This window comes from Acomys russatus, chromosome 12 (genome assembly GCF_903995435.1).
Source record: "Acomys russatus chromosome 12, mAcoRus1.1, whole genome shotgun sequence".
NCBI classification, from domain to species: Eukaryota; Metazoa; Chordata; class Mammalia; order Rodentia; family Muridae; genus Acomys; species Acomys russatus.
Window position 1 is genome coordinate 39,231,912 of NC_067148.1, and position 23,921 is coordinate 39,255,832.

The following is a 23,921-nucleotide window of genomic DNA, read 5'->3' on the forward strand; positions in this document are numbered from 1 at the left end:
CTAAGAAAGAAATGATAAGATCAGTATTGTGTTGCTTAGAAGCAGGACTGAGCAGGTGTCAAGGGTATATTTATCCTGCAATAATTGATGTCTGGGAGCCAGTGTCACCCAATGACATGGCAAGGTTGGGCGGGACATAAGAAGATAAAGGAGGAGCTGCAAGGGCCCTAGCATAGTGAGGACCATCTGCCCTTCTGGGCTTCTTTTGAGATGGTTATGGAGTTCCGTGTGCCCCTGAAAGGATTAATGGGGCTGCTCCTGCTGTGTGCCCTTCCCTGGGCTGAAGGAGCGAAGGTGCTGGTGTTTCCCTTGGATGGCAGCCACTGGCTGAGCATGAGGGAAATTGTGAAGGAGCTTCATGCCCATGGCCCACCAGCTTGTGGTCCTGGCTCCAGAGGTGACTATGCGTATCAAAGAAGAGGAGATCTTCACCTTCAAAACCTATGCTGGTCCCTTCACGGATGAGGAATATAAGCAACAAGTGATGCGAGGCATTGAACTGGTCCTGGAAACAGGAAACGATGTGAAGGCACTATTTGAACTATATAAGTTTGTAAAAAACGTATCAACAAGATTCCTAAAGTCTTGCACAAATCTGTTGCACAATAGGACCCTGATCCAGCAACTGAACTCCAGTTCCTTTGATGTGGTCTTAACAGATCCAGCTTTTCCCTGTGGGGCAGTGCTGGCCAAGTACCTACAGATTCCTGCTGTGTTTTTTCTGCGCTTCATTCCCTGTGACATAGACTATGAGGCCACACAGTGTCCAAACCCTTCCTCGTACATTCCGAGACCATTCACAAGGAGCTCTGATCACATGAGCTTCCTGCAAAGGGTCAAGAACATGCTGTACCCTATGGCCTTGAAGTACATGTGTCATGTCATTTTCAGACACTATGGGAGCCTTGCCTCTGAGCTTTTGCAGAGAGACGTGTCCTTGTTGGAAGTTTTCAGCTATGCATCTGTGTGGCTGTTCCGGGATGACTTTTTGTTCAGCTACCCAAGGCCCATCATGCCCAACATGATCTTCATTGGGGGCATAAACTGTGCCAACAGAAAGCCCCTCTCTCAGGTCTGTATTGAAGCCCATTAACCAATCAGTATTCTATGCAGATATATTTTCTAATGCTAATTTTCCTACTGAGATGTCCATGTATCTGTACACTGCTTTCCTGAGAGTGAGATTTCCTGATTCTGGGGTGGGAACAGAGAGAGTGAGCTGTGACCTGACCTGTTATGAGGAGTGGCACTTGTATATTTCTAGGAGAGGGAAAAGGAATATCAAATTGTAGTTGTTGGTTCTATGAGTATATGAGGTCTACCATTTCCTAGTGTCACCTCCAATGTCTTTCCTCAGTGTTAAAACAGTCTTCATTGAGCTGGGCAAGGTGGCATGCACCTGTAATCCCAGCACTTGGCCATGCAGAAGGCAGGCAGATCTCTGTGAGTCTGAGGCCAATCTGCTCTACAGAGAGAGTTCAGGACAGCCAAGGCTACACAGAGAAACCCTGTCTTGAAAAACAAAACAAACCAACCAAACGAAAGTCTCCATTGTAGAGTTCTTCTACTGCCTCAGTTATCTTTATTCTAAGGTATTTCGTTTTGAGGCAATTGTTACTGGGGTTGTGTTCTTGATAACTTTCACAATGTGTTTGCCACTGGTGATGAGGCAGACCACTGTTCATTTCATATTCTACCACTTTGAAGAAAGTGTTTCTCATCTCTAACAATTCCATGTAAAGTCTTTAGGGTCACATCTGTGTGCAGCCATCTCATATCCAAATGAGGCTACCAATGCTTTGATAGCTTCCTTTTCTTTTTGTGTCCTAATTCTCTCCCTTGTCTTTTTGTTGTTGTCATTTGTTTGTTTTGCTTTGGGTTTTCAAGACAGGGTTTCTCTGTGTAGCCTTGGCTGTCCTGGGGTCGCTTTGTAGACCAGGCTGCCCTTGAACCCACAGAGATCTGCTTGCCTCTGCCTCCCTAAGTGCTGGAATTAAAGGTGTGTGCCATCACGCCTGACTTTTACTATGGCCTTTTCAGAATGGAGAAGTCCTCTTGGTATAAACTAACTTGCTGGGCGAGACACCGTGGCTCTAGTAAATGTGCCAGCTCGGTGCTCACAAACAGGGGCCCAAAGGACACGTGTCAGTACTTGTGAGAGGAGGTCTAGCAGAGGCCTTGATTCTGGTCTGACCTGGGTTCTGCTGATTCTGGTCTGCACTAGACATCTCTTTCTAGGCTCCCTGACTCAGGTCACACCCTGGGCAGTCTTTCATAGGTCAGGTCTTAGGTGCGGTTCCTGTTTCTAGGTCGTCTTTCACTGGTCTGTTTAAGGATGCTGGTTATACCTCTAGGCAGTCCTTTGTAAGGTTGGGCTACAGATGCTGAACCTGTCAGGGAAAGGTCACCTACATGTCTGATTATAAATGCACGCACGACACCTCTGGGCAGTTCTTACTGGTATCCAGCATTCATTTGGAATCTGTGTCAGAGGTCTACTACACATCCTGGCCCTGATTATTTTTCAACCTAGCTGAGTATTTCATGGCTCTGATTCGAAGTTTAATTCCTTATATCTAGAGCTGTTTTGTGGGCTAAGCTTCAGTATATTAGTCTAAAGATACTGTTGGTGAAAGAAACAGTTCTCACCTCTATGGAATAAAAGATGTGGTTTATTCTAGTGTCAAGTCAAGTATGAGTGTCCACGGCCTGAGAGTACAGATCTAGGTCACCTCAAATACCATGTTCCAATGAGGTAGTGCTTTCATGAAATTTTTTTTTTGGAGACAGGGTTTCTACATGTACTGTTGTTGGCTGTCCTGGACTCACTTTGTAGACCAGACTGGCCTCAAACTCACAGAGATCTACCTGCTTTTGCCTCTGAGTGCTGGGATTATATGTGTGAGCCATTGTGCCCGGCTTCTAATAAAAATTTTATAGAAACAAAACATAACAAAAAGCCGCAAGTCAAGACACTTTTCAAACATATTGGTGGGGCACATCAGGTAGGCAGGTTACAGTAAGATTGGGAGAGCTCTGCTATAGGCCTTAGATGCTACCAGACAATACTCTCAGCCTTTTGATTGATGTGAAACTAAAGTCTTATTAAAATATTCCAAAAGATTTTTTTTTTTTTGTAATCTGTTTGTTAGGATGTTTGTCCAGTAGGTTTGACACAGAGGGAGGCAAAAGATGGCTATTTAGTAGATTGAAGACTGTCCAAGATAAATTGTAAGTAGGTTTTGGGGCTATAAAACTTCTCTCTCCAGGTCACAAGTTCTAATCCATCAATTAGCCTTTGCAGACACAGCCCCCCGCCCCCAGGAATTCCCATTCGCAATGCTTGTTCTGGAGTGTATGTTAAGTGAAAGGCCTATGATGGCCAAGCTGCCCACTCATCAGGGGTCCTTACAACAACTATTACTTCATACTTTTCTAGTCCATCTAGAGAGGGCTTTTTGCGGGAATCCCTTCTTTCTATTTGTCTCTCTCCTCTCTTCTTTCTTGCTATTTCAAACTTCTGACGTTGGAAGTGCAACACAGACTTTCTCAATCACTTTGCCTTGAGCCATAGCTCCCAGCATCCCTCTCATGGAAGAAAGAACATCACCAAATGCTTCTGATAGCTCTTTTCCAGCTCTCCGGGTTTTATTCAGTTGCATTTTGGCGGGTCCTACCTCCAGGAACTGGCTGTCTCTCCCATCAGATGTGGAGTGGGTGGCTTTTCAGCAAACAATGGCAGCGGCAGCTAAAGCAGAGACCAAAGACTGATCAGTCACCAGCACCATCCACTTGGGAGTTTCTTTGACTATCTCAACAAACAGAAAGGGCCTCAGCCTAGTCCCAGGGCATTTTGCATGGTTGTTGGGAGAAGGAAAATGAATGGATTTGATGTATGTGTAGAAGGGACCGGAAAGGGAGGGGCTGGGGGGGGCAGCCATGAAAAAAGAACAAAGAAGTCTCTTTTAAGGAAATGAGACTCTGGACTCATCCTCCTGAAGGGGTGCCAAGGATTGCTGCACAGCGACACCTGGTGGTTAACAGGAAGCATTTTGCAAACACACATCTACCCAGAAGTGAGATCTTGTTATTATCAGAGTAATTCTCTAAGGCAGTGTTGGGTATCCAGCCATCAGCCACTGCTCAGAGCTCGATGGCTAACAGAGAAGGAAATGATGAAACATGAGAACTCAACATTGTTGTACTATTGGGGGCTACAGGGAGAGGTGAACTCTGATGGTTCAAGAACAGCCACAGATGACAGGAATCTTCCCAGTTAAGAGAAGATAAGGTCACTTTGTGTTTTTCTCTGTGTCGAGGCAGAAGGTTGGGACAGTAGTGAAGGCCAGGCATGGATTTATTATGTAATGATTAACTGAAGGTGGGTATTGTGCCTGCCAATGACACGCCACTGTATAACGTGACTTGAGGAATATAAGATGAAGAACCTCATGTTTGGGCCACAGATAGGTAAGGAAGGTTCACCTCTATGAGATTCCCTGCCCATGGCCATGGGGATCCAGGTTTCTCTGGGAGGACTCTCAGGGCTGCTGCTCCTGCTCCTTGCCCTGCCCTGGGCTCAGGGTGGGAAGGTACTGGTGGTTCCCATGGAGGGCAGCCACTGGCTGAGCATGAGGACCATGGTGAGGGAGCTCCGTGCCCGAGGCCATGAGACGGTGGTTGTGGCTCCAGATGTGTCAGTGTACGTCAAAGAAGATGGCTTCTTCATTCTGAAAACCTATGCTGTCCCATACTCCAAGGAAGAATATGAACATAACTTGCTGAGCTCCTTTCAAATGTTCCTTGAAACCGAATATTCTCTGACAATGATCTTAAGCAACATGGAACTTATGAAAAACCTACTGACGTTCTACGTGAGCTCTTGCATGAGTCTCCTGCACAACGAAGGCCTTATCCAGCACCTGAACTCCAGTTCCTTTGATGTGATATTAACAGACCCTATGTATCCCTGTGGGGCACTGCTGGCCAAGTATTTGCACGTTCCTGAGGTGTTTCTTCTGAGATTCCTTCCTTGTGGTGTTGACTTTGAAGCTTCCCAGTGTCCAAGCCCTCCCTCATATGTTCCAAATATACTCACAAGGAATTCAGACCACATGAGCTTTCTGGAGAGAGTCAAGAACGTTCTCTACCCTCTGCCATTCAAGTTCATTTGCCACTTTGCTTCCGCTCCTTATGAGAGCCTGGCCTCTGAGCTGTTCCAGCGAGAGGTGTCCTTTCTGGAGATCCTCAGCCACGCATCCATATGGCTCTTCAGGTTTGACTTTGTATTTGATTTCCCCAGGCCCATCATGCCCAATATGTTTTTTGTCGGGGGAATGAACTGTGTCAGCAGGAAACCACTCTCTCAGGTCTGTATTGTGCCTCCATCCGAAGACTGTCCCACCAATATTGGTTTCTAAGTACCTTTATTCTGAGTTGCTCACTTGCCTGCTAATTTTTTTAGGAACTCTGCTGATTTAAATCTTTAAGGTGTCAACAGTTGGTATACCAAGATGTTAGTGACTGGGAGGCAATAGTGAGGTTCTGAGAGAACTGAGGAGAAGAGGTGGGACTCTGTTGACTATGTCCACTAGCTAGACAGTATCTTCTGGTTATAGCTTTCTTGAACCCTGAGAGGACCAGAGAAGCTGAGCTTGCTCTCAGATGTTTGGTAGTTGGTTCTGGGATTCCAGTGTGGAGCTATTCCTTGTCTACATCAGGCAGTAAGCCGGAAGTGAACCAGGATCTCATACAAAGTTGGGATAATTTTCTGCTAAGGTTCCAAGCAGTTTGATCTTATGGCCCGTAAGTGCACGTGTCTTCCCTGGATTCCTTTTCTCAAGTTTATATTACCAGCTCTTCACCATTACCATTTCCTCTACTCTGCCTTGTATCTGGGAAGTGAAGCAACATAAGGCATGTTTCCTTTGTTCATTTCATGTTCCTCCGCATCATGCTGCAGTATTTGTTTGAATGAGTAGCTCATGCATTCTTTCTTTATTCACTCTTTTTATTTATTTATTTATTTTCTTTCTTTATTCACTCTTAAACCATCACTCTCCTTAAGTATTTTGGTTCCATAGATTCCCAAAGTAATCAACTTCCCTAAATTATATATATATCACATATAATTATATATATAACCCTTCTCATGAAATAATCTCCCAAGCTTTATGTAAACCATCTCTTTTCCTAAGTAAAGGAACACAGGCACAGGATAGGCTCCTGTATTTGGTCACATTGACCTCAACAACTTCCTGGTACATGGTCACACAAGCTAGTGGAGATTGATGACACACCAAAAGTGTTTTTAAGGGAGATGAGAGAAGAGGGAAAATGGTTCTGCGTGTATTGAGAACATTTGGGAAGAAAGTGGAATTACAAATTCCTAGAAAACTAAGCAGAGTCAGATATGTTTATTGTCGACTCAGATGTGGAAGGTGATTGCAAGTTTGAAGACAGAAGAGTGACATGTCTTCCTGAGGGTGAGAGTCACTGAGCTGTGAGCAGACCCATGAGAAGGAGTGTTTTGTTTTGTTTTGTTTTGTTTTCAGCCTTTCAGGAGTAGGATAAAGTATCTGGCCAATTGCAGTTGTTGTGTGTGTGTGTGTGTGTGTGTGTGTGTGTGTGTGTGTGTGTGTGTGTGTGGTACTCTTTGGGAAAGTGCTGTCAGCTCACAGGAGACCTGAACACTCAAGGGAAATGAAGGGAATGCAAAGAGAGCATCTCCATTTTCCAGCATGTCTCAAGTCATATCAGCTGCATGGAACATGCTTCATAGTCAAGTGGTCACTTCCGGGTTCATGCGTGTAAATGTTCTGTGGACAGACCATACAGTTCTTTTTGAACATTTTTAGTAAATAAAAACAGTTATAAACCTACATAATTCTCAAGAAATTATCTTTTCATTTCTAATTTCTGTTTACATATTGAAATTAATTTATAGATCAACACACAAATCTTTTTCACCGTGCGTCTTAGTTACCATCTCATTGCCATGACAAAACACCATGACCAAGGAAGCTTATCAAGAGAAAGCATTTAATTTGGGTGAGAGTCCAGAGGATTCGAGTTACAAGCGTGATGACAGGGTGCATGCTAGCAGGCAGGCAGGCCCGGGGCTGCAGCCATAGTTGAGAGCTTACATGAGACAGCAACCATGAGGCAGAAAGAGAGCCTGGGAGTGGTCTGGACTTTTGAAACCCACTCCTAGTGATACACCCCCCTCTAATAAGGCCACTCCTCCTAATCCTTTCAAACAGTTCCACCAAGTAGGGGCCAAGTATTCAAATATGTGAGGCTATGGGATCATTCTCACTCAAATCACCACAGCTGGCATCTTCTCATATACGTTACGTTTTGTTCTTTCTTGTTTCCCTTCCCAAATTCCTTCCTACATGCTGCCTCCGGGCTCCAGCTGGTTCTTCTTTCTGCCCCAAGTTAGTTCTTCGTTTCTGCTATTGTATTGGACACATTTGATTACTCAGTCCATCTCCCACCTCCTTTAAGAGCTCTCTTTCCTGTCTCATAATCCCCAGTCTGGTTTTGTATCTCACACACACACACACACACACACACACACACACACACACAGACACACGGAGGGGGGAGGGAGTTCTAAAATCTAGTAGTTTTCACATACCAGGAAAAAACAAGTATTTATGTTCTGAGTTTGGCTTATTTTTCTTAGCATACTGATTTATGATCTCATCAATTTTCCTGCAAATGGCACGATTCACCTTTTTTAAAATATCTGCATAAAAGTCCTTTGTGTGTATGTCACACATTCTACTTTAGCTCTTTATGTGTTGATAGGCATGCTGTCAGATTCCTTTCAAGAGTAACTGCCGAAGCAGTAAGCATACCTGCAAGATCACCTGTGATGAGCTGCCTTAGAGCCCTTTGGCTGCATAGTCAGAGCAATATAGGTGGGCCATATGGTAATTCTATTTTCGTTGCTTTGTTTTGCTTTGCTTTGCTTAGCATTTTAATACGCAGACCCGTTGGCTTTGAACTTACAGAGGAAGCCCTTGTCTTTGCAGCTTGAGTGCTGCTGCTTCAGGCATACACCTGGCCAATTTCCAGATTTTTGAGGAACCTTCATCCTGATTTCTGAAATGGCTACACCCCATCAGCAGCAAACAGACTTCCTTGGTCCCTACATCCTCTTTGGCATTTTCTTTGTCTTTTGTTTTCTTGATGGTTGCTGTTCTGATTGAGATGCTATGAGGAACTTTTCATTCAGTTCATCAACCTATTGATTGGCTGATTTACATTTTCTGCTGTTTACTCTGTGTAGTCCTTTATATATGTTGGATACCATCTCCTGACAAATGCGTCATTGGCTAAGACTACTTTTCATTTTGTTGGCTGTCTCTTTCTCTGCTGATTATTTCTGTTTCTGTTCAGAAGCTTTAGTTTCATAAGATCCTATTTGTCAGTTCTTGGGGTTATTTCTTGGCATCTTGGAACCCTGTAGCAATTTCAAAGTTCCTGGTAATGTGAAGATCTTTGATCCATTTGAATTTATTTTTGTGCAGGGTGAGAGATACGGATCTACCTTCATTTTTCTAGGTGTCCATGTAGTTTTTTTCCCAGTGTTTGTTGGAGACAACTTTGTTAAGATGTAGGTATCTGTAGATATGTGTGTGTTCATTCTGGGTCCTCTGATCTGTTTCATTAATCTGTGCATCTGACTTTGTGCTGGTGCCAAGTTGTTTTTATTACTATGGTCCTTTAGTATAATTTAAAACCAGCATTGTTACTTCACTCAGAATAGCTTTAACTCTTCAAGATCCTTAGCACTTCTATGTGAGTTTTGAGAATTTTTTTCTATTTTTGTTAAAAAAAAAAAAGACACTGTAAAATTGATGGGATTTGTATTGAATATAGCTTTTGTTGAAATAGCCATTTTAACAATATTAACTTCTTTAATTTATGAACATGAGAGATCTTTCCATTTCCTACTGTCTTTTTTTTTTTTTTTTTTTTTTTTTTTTTTTAACTTTCAATACTTTAAGATGTTCTTTGTGGGGCCTTTACCTGCATTAAGTTTAACAGATTTTTTTGGGGTAGTTGTTAATGGGATTGTTTCCTTTATTTCTTTCTCAGAATGTTTGCTATTGACATATATGAAAAAAATCTGATTTTGTATGTTAATTTTCTATCCTACCATTTTCATGGAAGTATTTATTCTGTTTAACAGTTTTCTGGGGGAGCCTTTATTGTCCCTCATATACAGAACAATATCATGTACAAATAAATGATATGTTGACTTCTTCCTTTCCCTGTTGCATTTATTCTATTCTTTTCTCCTGTCTTGATGCCCTAGCTAGACTTTGAACTATATTGAATGGGAATGGAAAAAGAGGGCACCTTTGCTTTGTTCCTGGTTTTACTGGAAGTGATTGGAGCTTCCCGCCCCCCAATTTGGTAAAATGTTAGCTATAGTTTTGTGGTACACAGCCTTTATTGTGTTGAGATTGGTTTCTTCCATTGCTAGTTTCTTTGGGGACATTGCTGTGAAAGGATGCTACAGTTGCCCCAGCCATTTCCAGCATCTGTTGAGGCGTTTGTGTGATTTTTTTTTTTTCGGTCCTTGGGTTCATTTATATGGTGTATTGTATTGATTTTATCAATTGCCCTAGGTTGAACCAAATTTGTACACTGGACTGAAGCTGACTTGAAGATGGTAAATGATCTTTTTGATGTATTCTTGACTTCACGTTGCAAGTGTTTTCTAGAAAACATTCGCATCAACGTTAACAGGGGAGTTTGTCCATTGGTTTCCTTTTTGTTGCTGTCATTATATCTTTATCTGGCTTTCGTATCAGAGTGACATTGATTTGGTGAGAAGACTTTGGTAGCACAACCCCCCTTTTGCGTGGTGTTCCTTTTTCTTTGAAAGGCTGGTAGAAATCAGCTGAGTCCTGGTTTATTTCTTGTTGGAAGATTTTTTTTTTTTTTTTTTTTAATTCCGCGTCAGTCCTGTTGTTTATTGTAGATCTCTTTGAGTTGTTTATGTCATCTTGGGTTAATACTGACGGGTCATCAGCCTCCAGAGATTTTTCCATTTCTTTACATTTCCCAACTTAGTACAGTCTAAGCTTCTCAGTTGACTCCTGATAATTTTCTGAATTTGTTACAAGCTGTCATGGCTTTCCAAAGAACCAACTTTTTGTTTCATTGATAGTTTTTTAAATTATATTTTATTTATTTCTGCTCCACTCTTTGTTTTGTTTTTTTTTTTTCCAAGACAGGGTTTCTCTATGTAGCCTTGGCTGTCCTGGACTCGCTTTGTAGACCAGGATGGCCTCGAACTCACAGCGATACGCCTGCCTCTGCCTCCCAAGTGCTGGGATTAAAGATGTGCACCACCAACACCTGGCTATTTCTACTCCACTCTTAATTATTTCTTACCATGCACTAATTTGGGTTTTGGCCTGTTTCTGTTTTCTAGGAAACAAGGTGTACTCGTTATTTAATTGAGAATTTTTTGATGGTTTTTTTTTTAAGGTAACTATAAACTTGTAGGTATAAGTCACCACTTTTAGGACTGCTTTCATGTGTCCCATGGGTTTTTGGTCAAGTGTGTTTTCTTTTTCTTAAATTCTGCAAGTTTAAATTTTTCTTTATTGATTTTTTTTTCCAGTAACCTAGTTATCATTTAGTGGTGTGTTGTTTGGTCCCGACGATTCTGTGTGTGTTCCGTTGTGTCTCTTGCTGTTGATGTCTAGCTTTATTCATTGTGGTCAGGTAGAATACCAAAGATTACTTTAGTTTTCCTGCATGAATTAGCACTTGCTTTGTGTCCTGTGATTTATTTTAGAGGAGGTTCCAGGGGCTGCTGAGAACATTGTGTGCTGTGCAGTGTTTGGCTGCAATGTCTTGTAAATGTCTATTTCATCCATTTGACCTGTGATGCCACTTAGGTGATAGCTCCTTGTATTTTCACCTGGCTAGGATGACCTGGTGTGTTGGTGAGTGTGGGCTACTGAAGTCACCCACTCTTGTGCTGGGATTAATCTCTATCTTTACATCTTGTATTTGTTTGCCCTATGAAATGAACTCTGATGGTCCCCAGGGAGCAGTAGCAGATCACTGAGGTTTCGTTGGTAGAGAGGTCATAAGAGAAATTGTACCTTGATAACAAAGTGAAAGGTAAGGACAGTAATAAAAAGGCATGAGTTTATTCTGCAATGATTAACTTAAGGAGGGTACTGCGCCACCCAATGACTTCTCACATATGGACTTAGTAATAAGAAGATGAGGAAATACTATAAGTGGCATAGACATGTAAGCAAGTTCAGCCACTGTGGACTTCCCTGGTGTTAGCTATGGGAATTCTGGTGTGCCTGCAAAAACTCTCAGGACTGCTGCTCCTGCTGTGTGCTCTGCCCTCGACTCAAGGCGGGAAGGTGCTGGTATTTCCCGTGGAGGGCAGCCACTGGCTGAGCATGAGGAATGTTGTGAGGGAGCTTCATGCCCGAGGCCACCAGACTGTGGTTCTGGCTCCAGAGGTGACTGTGCACATCAAAGAAGAGGACTTCTTCACCCGCAAAACTTATGCCGTTCCATACACCAAGGAAGAGTACAAGCACCATTTGCTGGGCCACCTTCAAATTTTTTTTGAAACGGAATTTTCTCTGAGGTTATTGTTGCAGAATGTGGAAGGTGCCAAAAATATGTCGACATTCTACCTGAGGTCTTGCCGGGGTCTGCTGCATGACGGGGCCCTGATCCAGCATCTGAACTCCAGTTCCTTCGATGTGGTTTTAATAGATCCCTTTTACCCTTGCGGGGTCGTGCTGGCCGCGCACCTGCGTGTTCCTGCTGTGTTTTTCCTGCAATCCATTATCTGTGATCTAGATGTTGAGGCAACACACTGTCCAAGCCCCTCTTCCTATGTTCCCAGGCTACTCACAATGAATTCTGACCACATGAGCTTCCTAGAAAGACTGAAGAACATGCTGTACCCTTTGCCATTGAAGCACTTTTGCCATGTTCTGTATGGTCCTTTGGAGAGACTTGCAACCGAGGTTTTGCAGAGGGAGGTGTCCTTGGTGGAGGTTCTCAGCTATGCGTCTGTGTGGCTATTGAGAAAGGACTTTGTGTTCTACTACCCCAGGCCCATCATGCCCAACATGGTCTTCATTGGGGGCATAAACTGTGCCAACAGGAAGCCCCTCTCTCAGGTCTGTACTCAGCTTTTGTTCAAACGAGTTTCCAGCAAGAGTGTGTTATAAACAAAACCAAACTGAACTAAAGTCACTCTGGGTTGCTCGGTTACCTACTCATTTTTTATAGGGCTTTCTCTCTTGGTAATTTTTCTCATTTCTTTGGTGACTCACATCCCTAAGGCATTCAGAGTTGCTACTTCAGGTGTTTAGTGGTCATTGGGAACTGGGAAGCAATGCTCAGGGTGTCTAATAGGACTGAGAAGGATGGTGGGAGTCCACTGAGTCTGCCCACTAGCTAAGATGGTATCACCCTAGAGATGAGACTTCCTGAATTTGGGGAGGACCAGAGAAGCTGAGCTGTGAGCTGACCTATCACAAGACTGTCCATAGCAGGACAGAGGACCTGGCCAGTTGCAGATGTTGACAGAATGATCGTCAGTGGTGCACTGTGGGAAGGGTGGTGTGTGTGCTCACAGGAGACCTGTCACTCAAAGTGAAAGCAACCTCAGGGTCCTTTTTCTTTTCTAGCATGTCTCCCTTTGGACAAGCCATGTTTCAAGCACTCCATTGTCTTGTGATTGTTGCATGGTCACTGTTTGTGAATGATCCGGGACACACTCAAGTTGCACATTTTCATGTTTTGTTTTGTATGAAAACTCGTGTCAGAATCTTCCCAGTTCCCAAGTGAATGTCTAGTACGGGTATTTGCTTAAGTTATATTTAAGATGTATTTGCATTTTCATGGTTTTGCCCTGTACATGTAGCAGTTAGATTAGTGGGCAAAGGTTAACAGTATTTTGATAACATAACTTTTATCTTATCACTAAATGGCATGCTTATTACCTACCTGCCTGAACCAATACTGTTATCTTTTGTTACTACATTACTCAACCCTTTGCCTCTAATTAAATATTTTGTTAGAATTTTGCTTAGAATTTCAATTAAAAAAAAAAAAACCTTCAATCTGGTAGTATACGTTACTTTGTTTCTTATTTTCTCCTATTTTATTCAATCTCAGGTTTTTACGTTGCTACTTCCTTGATCATTTTCTCTTTTCGTTTTAATTGTGGAATTCGGTGACTTCCACGGAGATGCAGCGTGTTAAGTTCAAAGCTCTGACTCTCATGTTTCTCTAACTACTGAGAACTCTTTGATGACTTTGGGTTCTGCAAGTGCAAGGAGCCGTCTCCCTGCCACCTGTACATGTTTCATCAGCATTGACCTCCCAACGTAAATAATGTCGGTCTAAGTTCCACAGAGTTGGGGTGATGATTGTGTGTGTGTGTGTGTGTGTGTGTGTGTGTGTGTGTATGTGCGCGCGCGCGCGCGCGCGCGCGCTTGAGACTCTTGCTTTTCATACAGCAGGCCCACAATCCCTGAAGTGAACCCAGATCCTACACAGTGCTAGGAGGTTTTCTACAAAGGCACCAAGCAGTTGGCACCCATGATTTCTGAAGATCACCTGCCCTCTCTTTACCCGTATCACCTCTGTTTTGCACTGTGTCCTCAGAAAAGCAGACCTGGAAAAGCATGTTTTAGCTACTGAATCCGTATTCTCCATGGTCAGTTTTCCAGGTTGGTTTTGAAAGTGAATTTCATAGATTCTTCGCTCCTTTGTCTTCCTTAGTCACAGCTGCCGTCATGCTCAGTAAGCCATTTTGCTTTAGTAGAGTCCAAGGTCATGAATTCTTCTGAATTATATACATCGAACACTTCGAATGACACATCAGCTCAGGCTTTGTATAAATATTCTCGTTTTCTCCATGGGCTATTCTACCCTCTAAACAAGAGGAGGCCACTTTCATGACTTCTATCTTGGCCAAACTTAATTTTGAGAGGAATAATGGCAGAGAATAGTCTAGTATTGTATATGTTACATTGACAGAAAAACAAACAAACAAAATGGACCAGGGTTTGTTTACATCAAATCAAAAGAGCTGTAGTTCAGGCAAGGAGCAGAGTCTCCTTGTGCATCAGACCCATAAACTCTCTCACAGAGAGTGTTGATACATTGTTTCATACTTGTCACTACTTTTAAAGGCATCCTCACAGAAAAACTGCATTTCAAAGAAAGACAGCAATTAACCTAGACGTGATATCTGTCTTATTCCTTGGTGTATGGAATGTCGTATGGTATCAGCTGTGTCCTGACTCAAGTAGACAAATACTACTTTCAGATTTTCAGTGGCAAGATACAGGAACTTTTTATCCAATAGTTCTTAAGGATGCACTCTAGGAGGTTCTGGGTGTGTATTTCCATGGGACCTGAGAGTGAAAATGGAAGCGGTGGAGCAGGTAGCTTTGTTTACATCTTGTCTTAGTTTTCACTAGCCACATTTCAGGGGTTCTAGAGTCATGTGATTGCTGCGCGATCAATGTTTTTAAAAGTTCTGTGGATGTATCCAAATTGTCAGGTTTTTATGTTTTGTATGCCTAGTGAATTCCCTGAGATTCCTCGGTTCCCAAGGAAGTGTCTTCTACTCTCCATTTCTCGCCTTATACTCACCAAAATTTGCAGAAGTTTTACTAGCGTTTTAATATTGTCACCCTGGAGCTATCTCTGGAAGCTTGATTGGTACACGAAGGCAACTGTGTCATGGTGATATACTTTTGCTCTCTTATATCCCACCTATCAGATCCCAATGTCATTGACTTGTGTTATTTTCATGTACCTTTACCTTTACTCCTAATTAAATATTTTCATTAGAATTTTAGCTAAATGTTTAAACAGTGTTTTAAAACTCACCCCTCTTGGTTTCTTTTTTTCTTATTTTTTAAAATTAATTTATTCATATTACATCGCAATTGTTATCCCATCTCTTGTATCTTCCCGTTCCTCCCTCCCACTTTCATCCTATTCCCGTCCTCTACATCTGTGACTGAGGGGGACCTCCTCCCCCATTATATGGTCACAGCCTGAGAGCAATAGACTTTATCTGATGTGTGTAGGGTGCCTCATCACTCAAGGGAAAGACAGTGTTTTTGTCAGGTTGCTTTGATCTGTGTCCCTACAATGAGCTATTTACCATTAAATAAATCCTTTTGATCATTCTAGCCCCATGTGGTAATTGTGAAACCAAGTTAAGGCTGAATACAGACCTAACAAGGGACTAGCCAATCCTGAAAATTTGAGGTATTCACTTATATATTGGACCCTAACTTTCAGATAGAAGATAGTCTTGGTGGCATTAATATTCTTTTATTGGAGAGAATAAATGTGGTTTACGGTTATGTGTTTAAGTCAGTCTCATTACAGTTTGGGTTGACTTGGAACAGGCTATGCAACTGATATTCTGTTCTATCTGTTCCTGCCTCCTGGAATTACAAGCATGTACCACCATGTCCCACTAAAACTATATTTAAAAAGCCAAGTTGATAGTGGTCAACTATCCCTACATAATTGAAATTTTAAAATATATTTAATAATTATGTATTAAATGAGAGCCACTTTTAATTTACTTTATTATAAGTACTGCTGAAATTAGGAGGCTATTTCAATTTCTTTTTCATTTTTACTGCAATGTTAAAGAATAAACTATAGCTTCTTCCAAGGAAGATGCCTGGCACAGATTTCAAAAACAAACAAACAAACTGGGGAAACCCAGTCTTAAGGGAGAATCAGTTTCCCAGGAAATAATATAGTTTGTCTCAAAATAGTTTAATAACAAAGATCATGCAGGCAGTCACAAAAATTTAAAAAGACAAAGTCAAGACTGTTATAAAGTCCAGGCCTTGTTATAGGTAGGTCTCTTCATGAGTCTAGTTGAGACGTAGGTTTCTGACCGTGCAGATTTAACAGTGTACCCATGGTGTAGTTGCTACCTAGACTGTTTGTTCATGCATAGGATCTGGCTCACCCGTGGCTTGGGGTTCTGAGCACAGGCCAGACCTTCACAGTGAGGGGAGCCATCAACACTGCCCCGCTGTGCTCTTCTATAGGTGTCCTCCACAGTCACATGTGCTCTGGAGCTGCATCTGGAGCCTGGGCAGGAGAGTGGGGTCCCCCCTCCGGGAACTGGCCTCCTCTTCCACTCACTGTGCTGTTGGGAGTGTTCTTGCTAATGCTGAGAGCAGCATCTGAAGCAGCAAGCACAGATTTCATGTGCTGACCTCTCGGCAGACCTGCCCCATCCATTCTCTTCCTTTTATGGGCATGGCATGGACCAGAGTAGCCACTACCTAGACTCAGATAATTCTGCACAGATAACCATAGAAGGGAAACAGTGAATCTGACATGAGGTAAACCACACAGAGAAGTGGCAAACATAGAAAGCAGGGTGCTGACCTCTCGGCAGACCTGCCCCATCCATTCTCTTCCTTTTATGGGCATGGCATGGAAGGGAGTGGCCACTGTCTAGACTCAGGTAATCGTGAGTCCATGGCATAGACAGCTGTAGAAAGGAAACAATGAATCTGGCATGAGGTAAACCACACAGAGAAGTGGCAAGCATAGAAAGCAAGGAACTAACTTTGGAGGAGAAATTGCAGAGCAATTTATCTAGACTCCTACTGTCCATGAAGGGTGAAATGCACAGGCTTCTTGCACAGTGTGGTGGTGGCTTCCCATGGGAGGTGTTTTCATATACACATCAGCCCAGCAGCTGCGGCTGCGGCTGCGGCTGCTGCCAGTTAGGTACTAAGGACTCTGCTTTGATGCACAAAGAACTCTCACCTTGGACAAGCATGCGCAGAAAGACACACAGGCAGTGAGGTGGCATGCAGGCCACCCCAGCTGTGCTCCCCTAGTGGAGAGTGGAGCCCCAGGGCATGTAGAGGAAGGAGGTGGTAGCAGCTGCCTAGCACTAGGTGAGAGCAGTTCCCTTGAGGCAGGGTCAGATTCCTGGTCACGTGCACAGCCCCCACAGCTGGAGTCCTGCCCTCAGCTGTATCTCAAATTTGCTTTGCCATATTACTGTTTGAGCACAGTGTCCCTCCGGATCATAGCCCACGGTAGTCTGAAGAATCCAGCCTTGTAAAAACTTTGAGCTGGCAAGAACCATAGAATGGAGCTTAATGGCAAAGCACAGGAAGCAATGAAGACCCAGATTAGTGTCCATCCAGGTCCTTTAATGGAGTGCAGACACATGCAGCCCTTAGCATCTAGGAGAACAGAAATTTGACATCGACCAGACATTTGCAGCACATTATCCCTGATCAGTCTACTACAGGAAGTGCACCAATCTGGAACTCCAGCAACCCCTTGTCTCTCAAAGCTGACTTAGTGGTCTGCGATGTACTGAAGCTACTTTCAGTGAGAAGACTCCCCAAAGCGTTTCTGAGTACATCGCGTCTAACAAGAGTGTACCACAGGCACCGACCGCTTTAGTTCCTTTTCTATTTCTGTGAAGACACATCATGACCAAGGCAACTTATTTTTTAAAAAGCACTCAGGTGTGGGCTTGCTTACAGTTCAAAATGTGAAAACATGACCATCATGGTACAGGGCATGGCAGCAGGCAGGCAGGCATGGCGCTGGGGCAGTAGCTGAGAGCTTATATCTTATCCAAAAGTTGGAGGCAGAGAGAGGGAGGGAGAGGTGAAGAAGGAGACAGAGGAGAGAGAGAGAGAGAAAGAGAGAGAGAGAGAGAGACAGAGAGAGAGAGACAGAGAGAGACAGAGACAGAGAGAGGGGGAAAGACAGAGACACAGAGAGACAGAGAGTGAGAGTGAAAGAGAGACTAGCATGGGCTTTTGAAACCCCAAATCCCCCTCCCAGTGATACACTTCCTCCAACAAGGCTACTCACTAATCCTTCCCCCCAAAACAGTTCTAGCAACTAGGTACCAAACATTCAAATATATGACCCTACAAGGGCCAATCTCATTTAGACCATGGCACCAGCCGTCAGGTTCTTCTCAGAGCTCAATAGCAGACAAAGAAAGAAATGGTTAAAATCAAGTGAGTGCGCAGAACCTTGTTTTGAATGTGAGAGAGCAAGTGAGGTGACCTCTGAAACTCACTAGAGAACACTGGCAGGTCCCTGGAGAGATGATAAGAGCGGTTTCTGATTACGAAGAGACAGAAAGGTAGGACCATAGTCGATGCCCAGCATGGATTTATTGTGTAATGATTAACTGGAGGAGGGCACTGTGCCGCACAATGACATGCTGAATGTTAGCGTGGAGATAAGGAGACGATTAATCTAGTGCAGGGGTTAGAGCCTGGTACGGTAGGTCCACTACTATGGACTTCTGGAGAGAGTTCCAGAACACTGGATGCCCATGTAGGCCTCGAGTGGCTGCTGGTTTTCACAGACACTAAGAGCATACTCATCTTCAAAACCATCTTCAAGCACTAGTGGAATCAAGAGGAATGTTAAATCTGGGCCAGTGAGATGGCTCAGCAAGAGGAGGTGCTGTTTTAAATGTTTTAAAGAGTATTTCTAAGTGCACTCTGTGCTGCATGTTTCTTTGTGATTCTGGATACTTCTATGTCTCTGGTGAGCAGAGCTGAGGGTACACACTAGAGCGAGTTTGCATATAAACACTTTCTTAAAACTTGGCATCTGACTCGTGTGTGCCTTAGGGTTCCGAGCATAGGGCAGACCCTCACAGTGAGGGAGTCATCCACACTGCCCCGCTGTGCTCTTCCTTAGGCATTCTCCACAGACACATGTGCTCTGGAGCTGCATCCGGAGCCTGGGCAGGAGAGTGGGGTTCCCCCTCCAGGAACTGGCCTCCTCTTGGCAGACCTGCCCCATCCATTCTCTTCCTTTTATGGGCATGGCATGGACGGGAGTGGCCACTGCCTAGACTCAGATAATTCTGCACAGATAGCCGTAGAAGGGAAACAGTGAATGTGACACGAGGTAAACCATACAAGTGCAGAGAAAGAAAGCAGGGAACTAATTTTGGAGGAGAAGTTGCAGAGCATTTATCAGGACACCTATCCTCCACTGAAGGGTGAAATGCAAAGTGTGTGTGTGTGTGTGTGTGTGTGTGTGTGTGTGTGTGTGTGTGTTAGTAATTGCAGACTTTAAGGACACTGAACAGTGTCCAAACCCATTTTTAAACCCAGTTTGTGAATTCTCTGTCAAGGTATTAGGATTCCTGTGTTTTGGCCTGTTCCGTCTGCCCGGCTACAATCACATCTTACTTAGCCCATAAAAATAACCGTGGAGGAGCAGTGTTTTGTGCTGGGCTCTCCAAGGCCAGCATGCCATAAAAGTCCTTTATATGGGGCAGGAACTGTGCTACTAAATTGCCTTGTTTTAGGGCAAAAGCTGCCTTTTGTCAGGCTTTAATCAGTTCCCCCATTGTGGAAGTGAGAGAGGTTTACATAGCCTTAGTGAAACCATCCTGCCATAAATATGGAACTAACCACTCCTGACATCCCACCAACCAACCTGGAAAGCTCAGGATGTGAACTTACATACTTTGCCCTTGGTCTTCAGAGGGGGTGTGGTCCAGGAAACACAGCCTTGTGGCCTCCAAACCATGCAGAGGTTACATGGGAATTTAAGCCATACAGCATGCAATGAACTTGACACAAGAGTGAAAAAAAAAACAAAACAAAAAACAAAAAACCTGAGAACCCCATGTTGTCAGGCTTTGCTATTTTTAAAAAGTCAAGGTTTACTTTTAGTCCAGTGATGGTCAACTATTGGCAGCATCCATGTACATTGGAATTACCTCAAAATTCCTTAAGAATGATATTAAAATACTTATTTGTTTCATGAGGATGGGTGAAATATCCAAAGCCAACTACCTGGATCTGCACATTTCCAGCCCAGGGCAAATACAAGGATCAAAGTGCTGTGCTAAACATCATTTCCCAGTTTCAAGAAATAATTCTGTTTGCCTAGGCAATTAATTATAATAAATGCTCAAAACAACACACACATATTCACATTTTAAAATAAAAAAAGGGAATACAAAAGTTGTGAAGGCCAGCCTTAGCCACATGCCACTTCGTGATTCTAGTCCCCTTAGTGAGCAGGACTAACAATCTCCCTTTAATCTAGTTTATACACAGACCCTTTGCTCAGACCTGGTATCTGGGTCTTATATGGTTTAGATCTTTGAGCCCACTGCAGGCCTTCACGTTGAGGGGAACAATCAGTGTTGCCCATGGTTTGCTTTTCAGCAGCACAGGTGCACAAGAGCTGCATGCTGAGTCTGGACAGAAGTGGGTCCTGCCCTCAGGAACTGGCTGCTTCCTCTACTAGGTGTGGTGCTGGGAGTGTCCCTGTTTAGGCTGACAGTTGCAGCTAAAAGCAGCAACTACACATTTTCAGGTTCTGACTTCTCAGCCACTTGCTTTCCTTTTATGGGCATGGCATGGACAGGTGTGGCTACAGCCTACACTTGGGTAATTCTACATAGGCAGCCATAGAGGGGAGAATGATGGAGTTTGACTTGAGAGAAAACATGCAGAGAAGTAGCAGGTGCAGGACAAACAAAAACAAAAACAAAAACACAACCCAGAAAAGTTGCCTTTGGAAGAGAAGCTGCAGAACATTTTTCTGAACTCCCACCCTCCACGAAAGAGTGAAATGCAAAGGCTGACTGGACAGTGCAGCGGTGGCACATGGAAGGAGTTTTGCAGATAAATATCTGTTGAGTCTGTTCTCAGTCCAGATCCTAAGAGGGTGGCTTCTTTCCAGAGGGAAGCCTCAGCCTGGCCAGCATGACAGAATGACACAGATACAGAGATAGAATGCAGGACACCCCGAAGGGCTGGCCCAGTAGCGAGTGGAGTCCCAGGACATGAAAAGGAAGGAGGTGGCAGCAATTGTTCATCTCATGTGGGAGGAATTCTCTGAGGCAGGGCCAGACTCCTGATTATGTCTATAGTGCCTACAGATGGTATCCTGCCCTTTACCTGGGCCTGAAGTTCACTTTTTCTTGAATTTGAGCACAGTGCCCCCAGAAATCTGTAGTCCATGTTTTTTTGGGGGAGTTCCATCTGTATCAGGATTCTGGTCTGGCATGGATTGTAGGAGACCTGATCACACACCTCAGAATGCAGTGACAACCCAAATTAGTGCTCACCTAGGTCCCTTAACAGAGTGCAGGGCCCTGCAGTCCTCAGCATTCAGGAGAACAGACATTGAGACAGAGCCACATTCCTGAGCAGTCATTGGTCCCTTTTAAGGAGGTCGGCTTACAGGAGAGAGTGGGATGCTTTCAGAACCCACTCCATGTCGGTGCCTAGGATGGTGCTGTCCCAAGGTGCTTCATGGAGCATCAACTCCTTCTGCCAAGTGCTCACAAGATTCTCAAGAGACCTTACAACAGAATCAGACCCTCAGATCTTGATTTAGATCTCTCCAGCTTTCCCATCACTGTCAGCAGTCAGCTACTTCAAATAGTGTTCCCCGATCCTTATATTCCCGGCGCCGTGCGTCATGGCAAGAGAATATTCTTTTTTGGTTTGGTCAAGCTTGCTTTGCATTGCTCTCTATACTGTGATGCATCAGTTGCTACTTGTGAATTGGAGGAGAGACTTTGGTGAGCTATTAAGACCTTAGATAGCACAGGTTATGCGGGAGACCAGGGCATAAGGCACGCCCGCTCAGCGCTCAATGGCAACCAACTAACAGTCTATGTGGTGAAAGAAATGGGTGTCCAGCACCTTGTTTGGGAAATTGTAGGCAAACAAGAGGTGAACTAGTATGCCATAGGAAAGGAGAAGCATGTCATGGGAGTTTTTATTAGGCAAGAAAAGCAAAGCTCAAGTTTCTGTGGGTGGAGACAGGCAAAAGGGTAGGGCATTAGTAAAAGGCAGGAGGAGATTTGTAATGATTAACTTAAGGGCACTGTATCACCCAATGGCATGCAAGCAGTGATAGGTGGCCTGGTCATAGAAAATGAATAGATTTATGTAGGAGGCACAGTGTGTGGACGGTCCACTGCTGTAGGCTTCTGAGGAGATGGACGCAGGGCTATGTGTGCCCCTTCGAGGACTCTCAGGGCTGCTGCTCCTGCTGTGTGCCCTTCCCTGGGCTGAAGGTGAGAAGGTGCTGGTATTTCCCATGGAGGGCAGCCACTGGCTGAGCATGAGGGATGTCACTAGGGAGCTCCATGCCCGAGGCCACCAGACTGTGGTTCTGGCTCCAGAAGTGACTCTGCACATCAAAGGAGAAGACTTCTTCACCTTCAAAACCTATCCTTTTCCACACAATAGGGAAAAATATCAGCAAAAACTACAGCGCAACATTAAGAGGGCCTTTGAAACACAACATTTTGTGACGTTTTTTTTTCAAACTCTAGAAGGTATAAAAGAGTTTTCCGAACTCTACGCAAATTCTTGTGCAGCTCTATTGTACAATAAGACCCTGATCCAGCAACTGAACTCCAGTTCCTTTGATGTGATCTTAACAGATCCAGTTTTTCCCTGTGGGGCAGTGCTGGCCAAGTACCTACAGATTCCTGCTGTGTTTTTTCTGCGCTCCGTTCCCTGTGACATAGACTACGAGGCCACACAGTGTCCAAACCCTTCCTCGTATGTTCCAAAGCTACTCACAAGGCACTCTGATCATATGAGCTTCCTGCAAAGGGTCAAGAACATGCTGTACCCTCTGACCTTGAAGTACATTTGTCATATCTCACTCAGTCCCTATAAAACCTTTGCTTCGGAGCTTTTTCAGAAAGATGTATCCTTGGTGGAGGTTCTCAGCTATGCATCTGTTTGGCTGTTCCGAGGGGACTTTGTGTTCGACTACCCAAGGCCCATCATGCCCAACATGGTCTTCATTGGGGGCATAAACTGTGTCAACAGGAAGCCCCTCTCTCAGGTCTGTATTCTGCCTTTATTTCAATAATTTTCCAGGATTTTAAAAAAATTTTCAAGTTCTTATCTACTTATTTGTCCAAAGAGGCTTTGGTTAAATTGACCTATTAAGGTGTCCACGGTGCTATACTCTGGTTTTCAGAGGTCACTGTCAGGACTAAAGGCTAAGGGGAGGAGAACAAGACTTAGGAGCTGTGGTGGGACTCTGTTGGAACTGCCAGTGTATCCAGACATGATTTTCCTATTGGTGTGTATCCTAATTCTGTGCAGGAGCTGAGAAATTGAGCTGTGGCCTGACCGACAAAAGGGTGTGTTGCTTTCAGACTTTGTTTTGAAGGCTTAAAACAAATCAGCAAATTACAGTTGTTGATGCAGTAGTTTTTACTATTGTTCTCAGGCGGTGAAATAGGCGTGTATTCACAGGACACAAGCACTCAACAGATCTGGAAGCAAGCTTAGGAGTAGTTTATAGGATCTGCTGGGCCAGCCACATATCAAATGCTCGCTAGTCAACGTGTAACCCAGCAGCTACTGTACAATTGTAGATCTTTCATGATATAACAGAATTGTGTATTTAAAATTTTGTATGTAGAAAACTAAAAGAAAAATAGTCTAGTGAAACTTACCCTAACAAACCCTTTTACTCTCTCATAAGGTGGAGGTGGAGAATAAGTTGTGCATTTAGTCCAGGGCCACTGGCTACTTCCCAGTCCAGTCAGCATGTCAGGTAGTAATTGAAACTGTACTAAAATGGTTTAATGAAGAGCTAAGGAAGTTGAGTGAATCTGGAGAAAACTGTGAGCTAGGTTTGGGGATACAGGTCAGTAACTCTAGTGTCCGGGCCCGCCAGACAATCAACTGAGATCCTCAGACCCCTAGGGAGAGAATGGGGGACAAGAGACGCAAAGAACAGACAGCAAGTCAAGAAATCTGATCAAGCTGACAAATTTTTATTTTCTCAGGCTGCTTATAGACTTTAAAGGCAGGATGTAGGGAGGGGGGTGAGGA

General features: G+C 43.8%; 2 protein-coding genes across 7 annotated transcripts in view; both read left to right on the forward strand.

Annotated features, from left to right (window-relative positions):
- Positions 1-23,921, forward strand: part of LOC127196518 (UDP-glucuronosyltransferase 1-6) — a 118,570-nt gene that overhangs the window by 76,893 nt on the left and 17,756 nt on the right. The window contains exon 1 of one of the 6 annotated variants that reach the window (XM_051154284.1): positions 4,462-5,369. The exons of 3 other annotated variants lie outside the window; for them this stretch is intronic. In XM_051154284.1, the coding sequence (XP_051010241.1) occupies positions 4,506-5,369 (864 nt within the window). In that variant the 5' untranslated portion in view covers positions 4,462-4,505. Of the gene's footprint in view, positions 1-4,461; positions 5,370-11,302; positions 12,195-21,996; positions 22,918-23,921 lie in introns of those variants that run through there. 2 more of the 6 variants (XM_051154289.1, XM_051154286.1) reach the window with 2 other exon arrangements.
- On the forward strand, positions 76-1,093 carry LOC127196656 (UDP-glucuronosyltransferase 1A5-like). Its single transcript, XM_051154516.1, is given in 2 exon segments — positions 76-369; positions 371-1,093. Coding segments are annotated over 2 exon segments (882 nt in total). The 5' UTR covers positions 76-210.